General features: G+C 38.6%; 1 protein-coding gene across 1 annotated transcript in view; it reads left to right on the forward strand.

The window, feature by feature from the left end:
- DROSHA (drosha ribonuclease III) overlaps positions 1 to 16,101 on the forward strand; it is a 73,722-nt gene extending 57,621 nt beyond the window's left edge. Inside the window, exons 25-32 of the mRNA XM_064705441.1 lie at positions 284 to 441; positions 2,017 to 2,122; positions 5,654 to 5,795; positions 6,770 to 6,852; positions 6,966 to 7,069; positions 8,927 to 9,019; positions 9,798 to 9,844; positions 12,771 to 16,101. Coding sequence (XP_064561511.1) covers positions 284 to 441; positions 2,017 to 2,122; positions 5,654 to 5,795; positions 6,770 to 6,852; positions 6,966 to 7,069; positions 8,927 to 9,019; positions 9,798 to 9,844; positions 12,771 to 12,901 — 864 coding nt within the window. The 3' untranslated portion in view covers positions 12,902 to 16,101. The remainder of the gene's footprint in view (positions 1 to 283; positions 442 to 2,016; positions 2,123 to 5,653; positions 5,796 to 6,769; positions 6,853 to 6,965; positions 7,070 to 8,926; positions 9,020 to 9,797; positions 9,845 to 12,770) is intronic.
- The last annotated feature ends 307 nt before the right edge of the window (positions 16,102 to 16,408 follow it).

The following is a 16,408-nucleotide window of genomic DNA, read 5'->3' on the forward strand; positions in this document are numbered from 1 at the left end:
AATACACAATTGTACATATTTTATGAAAGTTTGTATTATGCTACAATGCATCCATGTAGAGACATGCAAATGGAAGGGTTTAAATGTCTCAGCATACATCAGAGCTCATCTTTTCCTTGGCTGGTAATTACTCAAGACCAAAAGGCAGAGGAAACATGGTTTTCTCAGTTCAGCTGTCCGTGGAACTTGTTCATTGTATTCTTTGCTCTTGATTTAAAGAATGTTTGCTTTTCTCTGAAAATTTCTGCAGCTTGTCATTACTTACATGACATTTTTCTTGCAGCTGCAGGAGTCCAATACTGACAGGCAACTCATTGAGACCTCTCCAGTTCTTCAAAAGCTTACAGAGTTTGAGGAGGCAATTGGAGTCATCTTTACTCACGTTCGACTTCTAGCACGTGCATTCACTCTGAGGACAGTAGGCTTTAACCATCTGACTCTGTGAGTACATAGCAAGAGTCCTCATGTAGCTCTGTTTGCCCTTCTGTTAGAGTATTCCAGATTGCATGGTTTGTAAACAAACCTATGTTACATCTATTTCCTGGAATAGAGCAGCTATGTTCACAAGCCCGCCTGGCTCAGTGTGCCACCTCTGACAGTAGTCAGTAGCAAATACCTTGGGAAAGACTGTAGAAGGTGTTAGAGACCTGTCCTGGTGTTTATTTTGTGCTTTTTGCATGACTGATATTTGTGCATCACTCCTGAGACCTTAGCAAAACGTACCTGGAGGTCCATTTGGGCAGAGAAAAGAATTACACTCTTTGATCCAAGTACTGCCCTTGTGTTCTGTTGCTTGCAAAGCTTCCAGACATGTTTTCAAGCAAACAGTATTACAGAATATGCTGAGTTGGAAGGAACCCATTGAGATCATCAAATTCAACTCCTGGCCCTGCATAGAACACCCCAGGAATTATACCATGTGCCTGAGAGTGTTGTCCCACATTTCCTGAATCAGAAAGGCTTGGTGCTGTGACCACTTCCCTGTGAGCCTTTCCAGTGTTAAACCGCTCTCTGGATAAAAAAACCTCTTCCTGATACCTAACCCAAACCTCTCCTGACTCAGCTCCATGCTGTTTCCTTGAGCCCTGTCTCTGATCATGAAAGTGAAGAGATCAGTACCCACCCCTCCGTTCCCCTCTGCAGTGAGGTCTCCCCTCAGTCCCCTCCAGGCTGAACAAAGTGACCTCAGCTGCTCCTCATTTGGCATCCCCTCAAGACCTTTCACCATCACAGTTGCTCACCTTTGGACACTCTCTAACAACTTAATGTTGTCTTTATTCTGTGGTTCCCAAAACTGCCCCCAGCACTGGAGGTGAGGCTGCCCCAGCTCAGAGCAGAGCAGGACAATCCCCTCCCATGCCTGCCTGGCCATGCTGTGCCTGATGCCCCCCAGGACACACTTGGCCCTCCTGGCTGCCAGGGCACTGCTGGCTTGTGTTCAACGTGCCACTGACCAGGACCGCCAGGTCCATTTCCACAGTGCAGCACTCCAACATCTCATTCTCCACTTTATATGCACAACTGGGGTTGTCCCAGACAGAGAATCTGGCACTTGCCCTTGTTAAACTTCTTATCAGTGCTTATCCTCTCCAGGATCTTGTATGAGTTTAAACCCTGATCCTTTTCTTTCTTGTGAATGGACATTTTTGTCTGTTGAAGTATTGCATTCATTAGTTCATTTTCTTAAAACAAGTTTGAGATAGAGATCTTATCCCAATACAGATTTGATGTTAACTGCTCTTCTCCTTCATTTAGTCTGTGATCTGTAATCTAATGATTGCATTTATTTGTAGCTATCCCGATTTTCTTTTTGCCTGTAAGTTGGTGTTACTACAGTAATGAGCTGTGTTCTCATCTCACCTGATTAACACTGAAAAATTGTCTGAAATGTGTTTGGAAAATGAGCAAGGCTCACTTTCAGATCACTCTTCATTTTAATTTGTGTGTGCATGCTGGTTTTGGTTTTTTCCTCATGAGTGCTTATTGATTTTGCTGCACTGATGTCTCATTTTTCAGAGGCCACAACCAGAGGATGGAATTCCTGGGTGACTCCATAATGCAGTTGGTAGCCACAGAGTATTTATTCATACATTTCCCTGATCATCATGAAGGGCACTTAACGGTGAGACTGCCATCAATCATATTCTCCATAAGAGCAAGAGTGGGATGGAGACCAAAATTATCGGAGCAGCCAGTGAATTGTTCTGAGTTTGATTAAGAGAAGAAGCCTCAGCAACCGCTGCTCTTAATAAGGCTTTGTTAATTTTAAGTCATGAGCACTGCAATGAATAGAAAATGGTGATTTATGACTCCACTGCAATAATTTCTGTTCAGTCTGTGAAGTGGATCAAAAATTTTGAAGATGTCAGTGATAAAATTGAGGGCCAAGACTAGTTCTTGTTTAAAGATGGGTGTCTTAAACCATTTATTTAAATAGATGTATCATGTGACTTTTTTTTATTCCTGTCTTCTAGTCTGTTGAACATGCATACAGGCAGGTTTATACATCCTGATAAAAAAGTTTTTACTATTTATTTTAGTCTGCTTTTCCTCTTGTCTTCAATCTGAACTTCCTGAGGTAGCTTTTGAATTTAATTTTAACACAGTTATAGTCATCTGTTGATTGCTATACTCTTTTAACCTCTCTTATCTGGACTTTGAACAACTAAGTTTGGAGACCTTTCAACAATTTACAGTACTTTAAACACAGCATGATAGTATAAGTAGATTTTTCCTGATTAGCTCTGCAGCTGGTGAGTTGTGGCTTTGTTTGAAAGTAACAAATTTTCTTTGACTTACTAAATGTTCTTAGTTTACTTGATCAGCAAAGCAATACATATATCAGGAATGTTACTCAAGTTTTCTAGGTAAAGTTAGGAAGTAGCCTAATTTTAGAGTGGTTCCCTCAGATCAATAAAGGCATGACAATGCTAAGTCTCTAGCAGGCAATGTGTTATCAAGAATATGATTCTTGAATCTTTTGGGCGAAAGCTGTTTGAGGAAGAAACAAGGGCAGGCTGTGACTAAAAGTTACTTGAGTTTTTCTTCACCATTTCTTAAGTTTCAGTTATATTTGTATGGATTCTTCTGCACCATTGAGGAGACAGGATATAAAGCCTGGTGGGGTTTTTTGCTTTCTGCATGACTTTTAAGAATGTAGGCATCCGTGCTCTTATAACTCTTGCAAGAACTGTTTGGCCAGAAGAATATGGGATGTTGCTGTTAATGGGTGTAAATGCTCAGAACTATGATTAGAATGTCTTTTTGTTGCTCAGTGTAATGATTAGTGAGTTGGAAAGTACAAGTTGCACACTTCAGTTTTTAGGCAAAACTGCAAAGTTGAGTGGAGTAGATGCTGAAAACACTTTAAAATACAAAGAAGCGGGCAGTGCCTAAAATAAAATTTGAACTGTGGAGGTTTGTTCATGTGTAGAGAAAATGATCTTAAAATGTTTTTAAATTTGATGACAAATGAAATGAGACATCTGAGAAAAGAGGCTGATAAAGTGGAATCTGAAGAGAAGCTGCAAACACTAAGCTCTTTCTCCTGTCATCTGGGGACATACTTAAATTTGAAGTAATAATAGAACATCAACTAAATGGTGTCTGGTGTGTTGAGGGAAATTTTGGTCAAGGATTCTACTTGACTGGCAATGCAGTGGCTTCCCAGTGTGGAGTAATTGCTTGTGGAGAGATGTCTGTAAAATAATTATGTTTAAGAAAAAGAAAGGAGAACATAGTCTCATCTACATACTTGGAGATAGCCGAATAATGTACCAGAAGAGAAGTTGACATTTTGTTGAATGTTGGAAGATAAGCTTCTCCAGTGCTGAGTTACGGATACATTCTTTGGTACAGTCGTGAGTAGTGGTATGTTGGGTGAAAATGGAAGAATTAGGAAAAAAATTGCTTTGTAATTAAAGCCAGGCTCCAGTTGAGCATATCATGTATCACAGCATCTGCAGTGATCTGTGTGTTACCAGTGTAGAGACTAACTCTAAAAAAGCTGCTGGAAAGGCACAGGGACTGTCTTCTCTGTAACATGAGGAGGAATTGAATTTCTTGCCTAATCGCACTTGTAGAGGAGGCAAATTCTAATATGGAGCAAGTTGATAACCACAGTGCTAAGAGGATAACTGGGCTTTTTTTTCTATCTCTAATTCACAGGGTAGTGTATGTGTTGCTCTTTGTTTTATGATACTACTAATCATGATTATGGATCCCATCAAAATAAATAGTCTGCAAACAAAACAAAAGAAATCCTTCTTCCATTAAAAGAAACAGATTTTTGTCATGGGACACTGCACTTCTGTCTCATAGGGTACATATTAGGATGCTGTACTTAGGATATCGTTGGGAAAGTATAGCTTATTTATCATAAGGACATAAAAGGAAAGAATTTTGAACTAGAACAAGTAGTAAATGAGTTTAAACAAAGGTTAGGGAATGGGGTAATAGTACTATGTGCAGTTTGCCTAGTTTACAAAGATCAGGTTATGAGTATCTGCTTCATACATCATTGACAAACAAATTATGAACATACTGTTCTTTGTTTATCTGTTCTGGGAGATGAAGTATCAAGTGCAGCAAATAAATCTTGATTTTTCATAAGCTCAATTGATGTGCTGGAGCCAGGTAGCATATAACTTGTATCTAATAAGCTGAGCAAATGTTATATGGAAGACAAAAAAAGGGAAAAAAATGTATGTGCAGCATCTCAACTCTAGATTGCACATAAACTGTGGAAAAGAGAGACATTCTTTACTTCTCACTCCTACCTCTTGTAGTAGCTGTAACTCCTTAATGCTGTTCCATTTAAAGCAAAAAAGCAAACAAGCAGGAAAAATTCTGACCTCTCCAAAGGTTCAGAAATTCTCCCTAAAATTCCAAAATACTCCTTTAAGCTGTGTGGGAGCTCTATGTCTTTGTTAGAGCTCTATGTTTAAGTAATCTGTCTGGAGCCAAGGTTTTTTCATGACACATCCTTGACCTTGTCATATATGGAACACATTAGGGCAGACCTGTGTCCGGGATGCATTGGCTCAGCTGTGCTGCCTTCTAGCAGAGCAAATAGTGCATACAGGCTGTCCATCTGTGTATTTTTTCCTTTGGCCAAAGGAATGGAGCAGCCTCCTCCTCTGCTCATTCTGAAACACTGAGCTATCTTGCTTTAATGTGTGTTTGTTTGAGTCACCACCTATTTATTCATTATTTGGTGGACACCGGGAGCTGTTCCATGGACTCCAGAATATTTTTTTTACTTACTCTTTATGTGGGAAAATGTATACAACTGTGTATTACTTAAACTAGAAAACTGCAGATTAGCTGAGAAATCTCAGGGCTCGTGATGACATGGAAGGAAGCTCACAAGCAAGCATTTTAAATGTGTGACATATATACAGAAGTAATGTGTCCAAAGAATAAGTAAAGATTGGTGAGAAGAATTGAAACAGAAAGAAAAATCACCAGTAGAAAGAGTGACAGAGTGTGTCTCTATATAAATCACTTGAGATGCCCTGTATCTAAATGTCAGTAAACTGAGGGAAGTGAGAAACCTCAAGGACAAAAGTAACTTTTTCTCCCCAGCTCTCCTAGGTTTTGTAGTTTGTTATTGGTGATTTTTACTAAGGAATGGAACTTCTTTCTTTTGCAGCTGTTGAGAAGTTCTTTGGTGAACAACAGGACACAGGCCAAGGTGGCAGAGGAGCTGGGCATGCAAGAGTTTGCCATCACTAACGACAAGACAAAAAGACCTGTAACTCTTCGAACTAAGACTTTGGCTGATCTCTTGGAATGTGAGTTAATTTGGTTATAATAACTTCATACTTAATGACTTCCTTTTCCTTGCGGCTTGTTTAAGAAAGCCATTAGAAATCCCCTAAATCGCTATTAAAAATGTATGTTCAGGTTTCCAAATGATTTATGCCTATACCTCTGAAAGCCAGATTTTTGAAGACTAACCTAGATTTTTGAAGTCTGTATAAAAGCATGAAGAAGGCATAATTGCAGATAGAAATATGAAGGCTTATAAACTGAGGGTTCAAGATGACCAGGTCAAAAGCATGTCTTCAAAGTTAAAGCTTATACTGTGAATTAAGCTATTTAACAGCAGTGTCAGTGTTTAATTAGTATGTTCTTGACACTGTTGGAAGACAAAATAGTTCTTTAAGCAGGTGAATAGTTATGTGTGGTTCATTTGTCTGCATTTGAGGAGGTTTTAAAATGGTCATTCCACAAGAGGAAAGGCTGCATGGAAATGAAATTATTTTTAGTCAATTTTTGGAAGTTTGTGCTGCCTTCTTTCCCATGAAATGGAAACAGTGATAAATATTCTACAAAGAAAGTTAATCCCTGTCTTGTATATTTTGTTGTGTTTTGCAAGCAATTCAGACCACTTGGCTTTTGCAAAATCCCATAAACAAATGGAAATAGCACACAAACAGGAGTGATTTATATCTAAATTATTTTATGGTACCCAGTAGTGATTTATTTGTAAGTATTCATGGTCTCCTGGTTAAAATGTGAGATTAGAAGCACAGTGTTGTTTCTAGCACTTTAAATGACTGGGTGGATTTGGGTAAATCACTTAATCTCTTGGTCAACTTGATTTTTTTTTTTTCCCCAAGTATGCAGGATAATACCCTCATCAGATCACTGCTCTGAAACGTAATTGAATATGGCTTTAAAATACTCAGTCATACTTGTTTCTAAAAGTGAAAGCCAATAATGCTCTCCTTGGAAGAGTGACAGTACCTTTTTTTCCCTCCAGCCTTTATTGCTGCCCTGTACATTGATAAAGATTTGGAATATGTTCACACTTTCATGAATGTTTGCTTTTTTCCACGGCTAAAGGTAAGATCAGTTGATTTCCTCCTTTCCTGCCACTGTATTTTAACCCTTTGTAGTATTTGAAACCCTTATTGCAATCTCTGAATCATAAAAGCACTTTTGTGGACTTCCTGCAGGAGTTTATTTTAAATCAAGATTGGAATGATCCTAAATCTCAGCTTCAGCAGTGCTGCTTGACTCTCAGGACAGAAGGAAAAGAGCCGGACATTCCTCTCTACAAGTAAGAACAGGCTCCTTATGGATACCAGCTAATTATAAATCTTCCTTGTATATGGAGCAAGATGTGATCAGTCACTGTAATTTGCTTTTCTTGTCATTACCCAAGCCCTATAGTCCCTTGTCTGAAGAAGGAAAATACTGTTTTCTAAGCCTTAGGTGTTTAAGCCGTTACAAGGAAGAGTTACTGAGCATTTTACGTTTACAGTTGTAAGAGAAAAATAGAGTTTTTATTTTGGAGTGGAGTACTTAATTGGCATAATTCTTTATTTGTTTTTTCTTTTAATGTAAGGAATGGCAGTATTAAATGAAAAGAGTTAAATAAATGGCTGTTTTGTCATGAGGTCAAGATATCTCCATTTTCACTAACATATGAAGTTTCTTGATATTATTATACAAAAATGATAATGCCTTATGTTACACTTGCTGATTATAGGCACTGTTTCTCATTCACAGTCAGGCACTGAAGGGCAGCACAAGTTTTGGACATTTTTGCTGTGTGATTCAGCTGGCAAATGTTCCTGTGTTCAATGACAAAGAGCTCAGGGCAGTGAACCTTTTAACTTGAACACCTGAAACTGGATGGGATTGATCTCCCTTTTTACTTCCAGTTGCTAGATAGTGTAATAGCTGCTTCAAAAAGATAATAAATAATAAACCTTAGGCTGTATATTGCATCCATATCCATTCAATTACTGTAGGAAAGTGTGCAATGTTAGCCCCAAAATAAGAGATAAAGGCTATGAAAATTCAAGGTTTGTGCTGTTGGGATTATTATATCAAAAACATATGAAGAATGAAAGTATAAGTGCATCTGTCCCAGGTACTGAAGTAAGGTTTCCAGTGCAGTGTAGCAGTTTAGTGACAGTGACACACACTGCACTTTTAAGTGCCATCCCCTTAACAGTGCAGCCAGTGCTCTGCAGGTCTGACTCCTCTGTCTCTCTGTGTGAGGGTTCAGGGCTTTGTCTTGGCTGAGGGGAATGAATTCAATAAAAAACAATTTCCCATTTTTGTAAAAACCACTTAATATCAGGTACCAAATGTTTGTTTTGTTTTGCTGTGATGATAAATTGATTTTTATAGTACAGCTCAGACCTAGTATTACACTGTTATCTTCCTATTATCTTGTTAAATTCCTTTTCTTGGGGTTATCTGTTTCACTGCAGTCAGTACTATTGCTTTTAAATTTAGGGTAGGTTTTATTTGCTCTTGTCACAGTGCATGGAGGGATAGAGTGCTTTAGTTAGATACTTTAAAAATTGATGTGAAATTTGTGCTCTTTCTGAAAAGAAACAAGGTAGCAGACAGAACTTGATCTGAGAGTGGGGAGAGCTTTGGGACAGCAGTGAGAAACTGCAAAAGAAGCAATTCATTGCACATCTAGGGAATTAGCTTTTCCCTTTCAGATGGTTGTTGATGTATGTCCTAGACATCAGGTCAAATGGAAAGTTTGTTTTGTGACAAACTAACTTTTCAAAGCTGATGGAAAATTTTTTGTACTGTGATAATTCAGTGTAGAGAACTACCGTGTCTAATACAAAGTCCTTACAAAACCTTGCTACCTGCAGAACTCTCAGGGACTAAACTTCTAGTGCACACATAATTGTATGGGTGTGTTTACTTGCAGTTGCACAGCTATGCATAATTTATTACTTTATTACAAGTGATGGGATCGATATAAATACTGTTCTGGTAATCTCTGGGTTAGTGTGATCTATACATCCTTCAACCCTTGCTCTATGTTTTGCATGAATTGTACTATATGTATTGACCAGACTGAAATTTTGGTGAGCTATGTGCCATAAAGAGATTGTGTGTTTTAATCTTCCCTGCTTTAATAAATTATTTCTTCTTTCAGGACCCTGCAGACAGTGGGACCTTCTCATGCCAGGACATACACAGTAGCTGTCTACTTCAAAGGGGAAAGAATAGGATGTGGTAAAGGTCCAAGGTATAGTAAAAAATTAATCACATGGTGTTAGTGTGGTGGTGTCCAAAATTACTAGCATTGGAGGTAGACTGTTGTATGGTCTTCCATAGGAAAGGAAAGCTGTAGAGCCTTCTTCAAACTTCTCTGCTTTAGGAGTACCTGAAGGGTTCAATGTTGGTATAATTTTGTATCTTAAGCTCTTTTTGGTGAATTTACCTTCAAGGTGGCTGGCAATGCTAACTGTTTGTGGCTCTTGGAGTAGAAACTGCAGAACAGCTTCCAGGAAATAGTGTCTTTATCTTGGTATTTGCTGTTGGATTACTATGCAACTTACCGTGGCAAGTTAAGAGTGCCACGCTATTACACTTTTTTTTTTTCTGAGGCATTTTGGAATGGTTGTAAGAATTCAAAAACTTCAACCATGAACCCCAAAAACCTCATTTTATGCTATCAAATCTGATCTTGGTTATAAAAATATCTTTTTTTTTTAACATTCACACATCTGTGTTCTTGTTCCTTTTTTCTCTCAAGTAAAAGCAGATGCTTTAATGAAGAATGGACTGGAATGTTTTGTTAATATTAATGGTCTAAGTCAAGAAATATTCTACTGGAGCTGTAGTACTATTGCTCATATATTTATGCAATGGCTAATGTATCATACACTCTTGGACTTACAAGCTGCTGGTTTTCCAAAAAGTTTCATTACAGAAGCATAACTAGTGGTTCACTTAGTCAGAAACTTTAATTTATTCTGTACAGCTTAGTTCTCATGTAACATGTTTTTGTTTGGCTTTCACAGTATTCAGCAAGCAGAAATGGGAGCTGCAATGGACGCACTTGAAAAATGTAAGATATTGGGCAACAGAGAATTCATAGTTTATTTCCTTTCCTTGTTCTTTAGTGAGGCAAGGTACAGATTTTGTGGGGGATAAGTTTTGAACAGAACACATATGCTGAGTGCTGTCAGCTTCTAAGCAGCAGGATTTTCTCTTAGTACTTTCAAGACAGTTTTGTAGCAGTTGAAATTGATAAGATCCCAACAGGTATTTGTTAACGGGAGCTGATCAGCTGCAGGGGATGCAACTTCAAGGGAACCCTGTGCAGTAAAGTTTCATTGAGGTTTTCCATGCTTATGCATGCAGTGAGATAAGACTGCATAGTCTCTGATGCTTGCCCTTTATTTCAGGGGGAAGCCAAGTGTGACCTTAGAAAATAAAATTTGATCCCAGATTATCAGTAGACTAGGTTAAAATCTAAGAGGCAAGTCCCCAACAATTTATATTTATCTCTCAAGAAGCGTTAATATCAGCTGCAGATCCAGGGATCTTTGTATACATCTCTCTAAATTACATGCTGCATAGCCAGCATGGGAGCAGTCCTTCGTTGAAATGTAGTCTCAGATATGAGTGAGTGTGGGCAAGCTTCTTATATTCATTAACTTTAGTCAGTTACGTTAAAGTTTCAGGTGTGGGTAACATGCAAGCAAATAGATTACAAACATTTTGTGCAGCAGAAATTCTCTATTGAGAAGAACATGGGAAGTCCATTTTTTGCATTTCATTCAAAGGAAACACATGCAGTTCCTCAGATGTCAAAGGTTTTTAATCTGTTATCTCTGCATCTGGAAATTTGAGGGCTTAATTATTTCAGAAGGCAATGAATCTGTGTAGCTCAGATATGTTTTTATATCCATCTGCTAAGCATATACTTCTCACCACCAGTAAATTTGACAAGCAGAAAAATGTGACTTCCCTTCTCCGCTGAGTATCAGCAAGATGTTACTGAAGTTTTCTTTGAGTGAGTTTTCTTGTGACAGTATCACCACTCAAGAGAGCTCTGAGTTTCATGGCCTATCAATCCAAAGACTTCACAGCTATCTTCTGACATGTATATTTGTTTAAATACCATAGAACTCTAGAGGTCTGTGCTCCTGCTGCCCTTCAATTCAAAACAGAGCCAACTTTCAAGTTAGTTTCTCTGTGCCTTGCCAGTCAAGTTTTAATTGTCTTTTGGGATGGAGGTTACACAACCCTTAAGGGCCCTGTTGCATTATGTGTATGGTGGTGCAGTAGTGTTGTTTGGTTTGGTTCATTTGTTGGGTTTTTTAATGCTTAAGTAGTTAACTTCAAGTGAAAGTGGTTTTCATTTGCCTATTTATATGATAGCCCTGATGAATTTATTATATGAGTTTCCTCCTTACCCTTCTAAACATATTAGAACAGGTTGCTACCAAGCTGATTCTTAAAGAATCATGTTACAGGCAGTGCTGAAAATCTGATTTTGATTTTATTGGGCACATGAGCAACAAAAGATCCCGGAACTCCATTAAACAAAGCACTAGTGCTTTTAAAAACAACAGCAATTTTAAACCAATTTTGTTTAGATTGCTTTCTGGTTTAAATAAATATACTGTCCAATGCTCCAGTTGTAAATAACTGATGAATAAACCTTTTATTCCTGTAGTATGTATAATAAAGGGCACAAATTTCACTGGCCAGTAAAACAAAGCAGTAGAAAGTTATTCTGCTCTGCCACAAACTCCTGCGGTTTTTGTGGCTTCTGCACTGCATTCTCTGGCTGAGAATCCGTGCTGCCTGGGACCAAGGAAAAGGAGGAAAAAGCTTGGTGCCAAGGAGGAAAAAGCTTGATGCCATGGTACTCCTCCCTGAGAAGCCTCAGCTGAATTCTCTCTCAATAGCCAGCAAGAGAGAGAGCAGTCCTTTGCTGAGACATCTACCAAATTTATGGCTTTAAAGATCAGTGCAGTAACCTTTTGCATTCATCTCAGACTGATCAGGGAGCCAGTGCTGATCCCAGAGCTCTGTGTGATCCCAGCAGGATTCACCATCAGCTGCAGCCTGTCACATACTCTGCCACCCCTTTGCTTTCTGACTGGCTGGAGGGTGCAGGTCTCCACAGCACAGACACATGAGGATGTCAGCACCCTGGTCATGCAGAAAACATCACACTCTGTGAGCTGTGCACTAAAGTGAGAGCAATTCTGTTCACTTACATAAGCTGTTCTTGCAGTCTCAGTACTAATGTGTACCTACACATCAGCCAATGGACAAGTGCCTGAAAGCAGAAGCATCCATCCCTCAGCTACTTCTCCATCACCTCAGCCCTGTCCAGTCTGTTTCAGGCAGTCTTCACTCATCCATGCTCTTAGACTGCGCTAAGGCTGCCTTCTGCTACATAGCCCAGCATTAACTTCTTCAGGAGCAGACTCAACTGCATTCCATCTTGCTATGCTATTACTTTCCCATTAGGATCCCTGCCATAGTGTGGGGCATGTAGTTGATTCTGCATGGTCTAAAACAATAATAAAAATAATGGAAACATCTGTGCAATGCTTGAAACCAGTGGCTCATACTTTTCGGAGTGGGAGCAAGACAAAAAACCCTGACAGCATTGACAGTAGTTTCACATTCATTTTTCAGTATCAACCACCTGTTGCTAAGGGAACAGAATGTAAAATCTAGGTAATACCTGGCCATGTTGCTGTACCAGGATTTTATATTTTGTTTTTGTGAGTATATTAGATTTGGTGGTGCTTTGTAGCAGGAGAAACAGATGTAAAGAAATCACAGAGAAACCAAAGTCTTATGAAACAGTCCTGGTTTACTATGTATTATAAGAAATAAATGAGTAAAAATGGGAACAACATTGTTTCCCCCTACCTCTAATAGCATCAAAGTTTAAAACAAAACGAGTTGAGGCTTTCTCTGTTACCAGTTTGTTTATTAATGTAAAATATTTCTCCTTGTGTCAGATAACTTTCCCCAGATGGCCCATCAGAAACGGTTCATTGAACGGAAGTACAGACAAGAGTTGAAAGAATTGAGGTGGGAAAGAGAGCATCAAGAGAGAGAGTCAGAGGAGACTGAAGAAGCAAGGAAATAAAAGGAGGGCACAGAAGCAGTGGCGTATTTACTTACTTAATAACTCTGACTGTGGCCTATGGAGACCTAACCTAGTTTCTTGCAGATGAATGAAGAGTGCCTGTTGATATAAAAAAAAAAAAACTTTGTAATATCTTCCTTTAAAAGTGTGTGCAAATACAGTATTTCTTTAGTTTGGTTTTAAGTTTGGCTTTTTAATAAGATTTGGGTTTAAATCCTTTTAATTTTTATGAAAAGTTGTTGATTATTTTTATTCTTTTTACTGTCTTGTATGAAGTAATAAAGTATTAATTTCCAAAGCTAATAGGAGAAAAGGCTGTTTAACAATTGTCTCCTATGTCTAAGTGCTGTGTTGTCAGCGACCAGCCAAGTTATTGCATGAACTCTGCTGTAAGGGGGACGAAAGTATTATGAAAAACTGATTCAGCTGAGCACTTAAGCATGTATTTTACTTAAGTTTTGCAGCTAAATTTATTTCTTGAGTCTGCTAAACCAGAGCTTTAAAGTTCAGGCTCTTTTTACAGAAAATGGTGCAGTAATTAAAAGGAGATACTCAGTTTTGCTTTGAACAATGGATGTCACATCTGAAATGTGGCGCAGATGTGTGTGGAAGATAGAGTAGGTTTTTTTTTAATCACTGTTATAAGACTTGAAGGAGAAGATAATTATGAAGCAAGAGAATGGCAGTTTTTGTAGAGAATGTACATGTAGTTTACATTAACAAGTTTAGTTTCTTTCTGAGCTTCTTGTTCTGTCAGGCTGGTGTCTAATTTAATGGATTTCTTTGACAGGAAGATACCAGTGTGGCCGTTACTGTGAAATGGTATATTAGAAGCTCTATATGGGTGCTGTTCCAGAAAGATTCATTGAAAACATTTTTTGTCAAAGGAAGGGCAGAATTTATCCCCAAGTGGTGTGCGGTTTTAAGTCACCCAGTTTCCTTGGGTTTCTTTGGTGTCTGTGGCTTGTATTAGACAGACAGATGTTTCTTCTATAAAAGCTCTGAACAGCACCAGAAATTAAAAATCCACTGTGTCTGTTGGTATTTTTTCCCACTGGTTATCAGTGTTGTTTGTTCTTTTAATTTTCCTGCTTCAAGCCATTCATTTCCATTAAGCTGGTTCTCAGTTAATACACTCCCTTGGTAGGTATTGTGGAGTCATTTTTCATCTTTCTTTTCTGATAAGCAAAACAGATTGAACCCTTATTTTCCTTCGCTGCGCATTTTCTTCCTGAAAGAAGAAAAGATCCTTTTTGGCCAGTCATTTAAGCATGTCCCACATGCCCCACAGCTGTATGTGTAAAGTGTGGGGCAGCATGGATGCACGAGTCTGGCCCAAGGAATTTGTGCCAACTCATGGAAGAAAACTTCTGCCTTACGGCCACTCTGCACTGAGCAGCTTCTTCAGCAATGGTTTGAAGCACTTCTCTGTAGGTGTGGGATGGACACCAGGAGAAGCACTTCATGCAAAAGTGCCAAAGTAGACTCCAAATGAAGCTGAAAAATTCAGGCTGCACGAATGTCTTCCCAAAGTTTCATTTCTGAACTAATCAATATGTGTATTTTCAGAAGCATACCTTTCTACACTTGCAATGTGAGATGCACTTAAATAAGGGGGGGTTTTTACACTTGAGCCCACAACACTACCTCACTTCTTCCAGCTCTATGATTTGCCTTTTCCTAATGGATTGATGCTTAAAATCCATTTCAGAGGATGAGAGAAAAGAAAAAAACACATTCTCTAATTTAGAGTGTGATAATAGTGGAGGGAATAAAAACAAGGTAAAGGCAAGGAGCTGCTCTCTGCTGAATGCTGCTGCCATTTGACTTTTGAGAAGTGATTGTAACTTCTTTTAGCTTCAGTCGGAAAATAGAAAGCTGAAATGCTTCTGAAGAGTAGGAAGCTTGAAACACACCAGCAAGTCCTCTGTCCACAAGACATTTGTATTTCAAATTCTTTTGTATAATTGCCCATCTGCTTCTAGCAGTAAATGAAATGGTGTGGTGCCAGAGGGTCAAGTGTAATTGTGTAAACCATTATTTTATTTTTCCCTCTTAACTGTGACCAGTTTCATATGTTTCATGAATAGAAAATTACTTCATTTTCAGGTGTATGATTGCTTAGCAAATTTCAGTGTATTTGACATCACCAAAGAACCCCAGTGGAATTGTTAGTTCATAGTTTTAACATTACTTTCATTATTCCTATATACAATTTCACTTTCCAGCTGTAAGAAGACTGCAGTCTTATTCATAAATATTTTCATTAAATTGGATTGAATTTATCAGGCTGTTTTGGGGAAGGAACCCAGGACTGTTCTTTTTTACTTCTTTAACCCAGAAATTGCTTGGAAAAAACAAACTTTTAAAAATAATTTCTGCTTCCCAGTTAGTGCAGTTAATGAGTTTTAGGCTTTCCTCAATAAAGTGTTGGTGGTAACTGTGTTTTCAAGTGGGCTATTTTCCCTTTTTTGCTGTGTAAGTGTGGGCTAGGAAGATTGCCTGAAGCGGTTTTGTTTTCCTTGTCTTCAGAACAAAAACCAAAAGGTAAAAAGAAAATCCTGTTTCCTTTATTCAAACTGCAGTGTCTTTCTGTGTGTGGCCTGTCTAACAGCAGTGGCTGTGAGTGTTCCTGTTGATTTCAGGAGTTGTGTAGAATGTGAAATGTGAGCACAGTCCTTTACAGCAGCCCCCAAGGAGGGGAAGCCTCTTCAAGTTGCCTTGGTAAAAATTATCATTGCACTCAGGCTGATCAGTGGAACAGCTGTAGCTCATAACTAGGCAGCTTGTGCTGCTCCTTTGTAGGTGTGAGGGGGTCTCTGGTTTACTGATAAAGTCAGTTCTTTTTTGCTTCAGAGCCTGTTCTCTGTTCTCTGAGCTAGATGTTTTCTTGCAAGATCAATTGACTTGAGCTGGGTGCAAGTAGATGGATAGAGAGCAAGACTGGGATCTGTGTGAATCCTAAAAATCCTGTGAATCTTTTTATTGTGAATTTGTACAGAGCATTGAATAGAATTGTAGCTGATTTGATTGGGGATTTCAGCTGAATTAACATAAAATTCATTATGTGATTTGTAGACCCGAAGTTTGCTTTGCAAGATTTCAGTTTCTGGAAGATTATTTAACAGCAGTACTAAGAGAAACTTGGTCTCTAAGATTGTTGTAAACATCGTTGCTAATAAAGTTTCCCAGAAAAGACTTCAGGCATAGTTGTTACTTGCTAAAACAATTTGGAAACATCAAAAGGCAAACCCTGATCATCTGTCTCCCTACTTCAAAGACTGATTATACAGGCCACATATTTAAATGAAATAAGTGGTTCACTTGTAAAAAGTTTCTTTTTGGTGGAAGTTTGTAAAGCCCTGTAAGAGCTCAGGGAGTTGTTCATCTGCATCATTTACCACTGTGCATTGTCTTTGATGAGGATGGTGTTGCAACAGAAATTTCTGTGACCCATACATCCACACTACTTCTTCCTGCCCACTCGCCACATCACAGATTGGCATT

The sequence above is a fragment of the Zonotrichia leucophrys genome, chromosome 2 (assembly GCF_028769735.1).
Source record: "Zonotrichia leucophrys gambelii isolate GWCS_2022_RI chromosome 2, RI_Zleu_2.0, whole genome shotgun sequence".
NCBI classification, from domain to species: Eukaryota; Metazoa; Chordata; class Aves; order Passeriformes; family Passerellidae; genus Zonotrichia; species Zonotrichia leucophrys.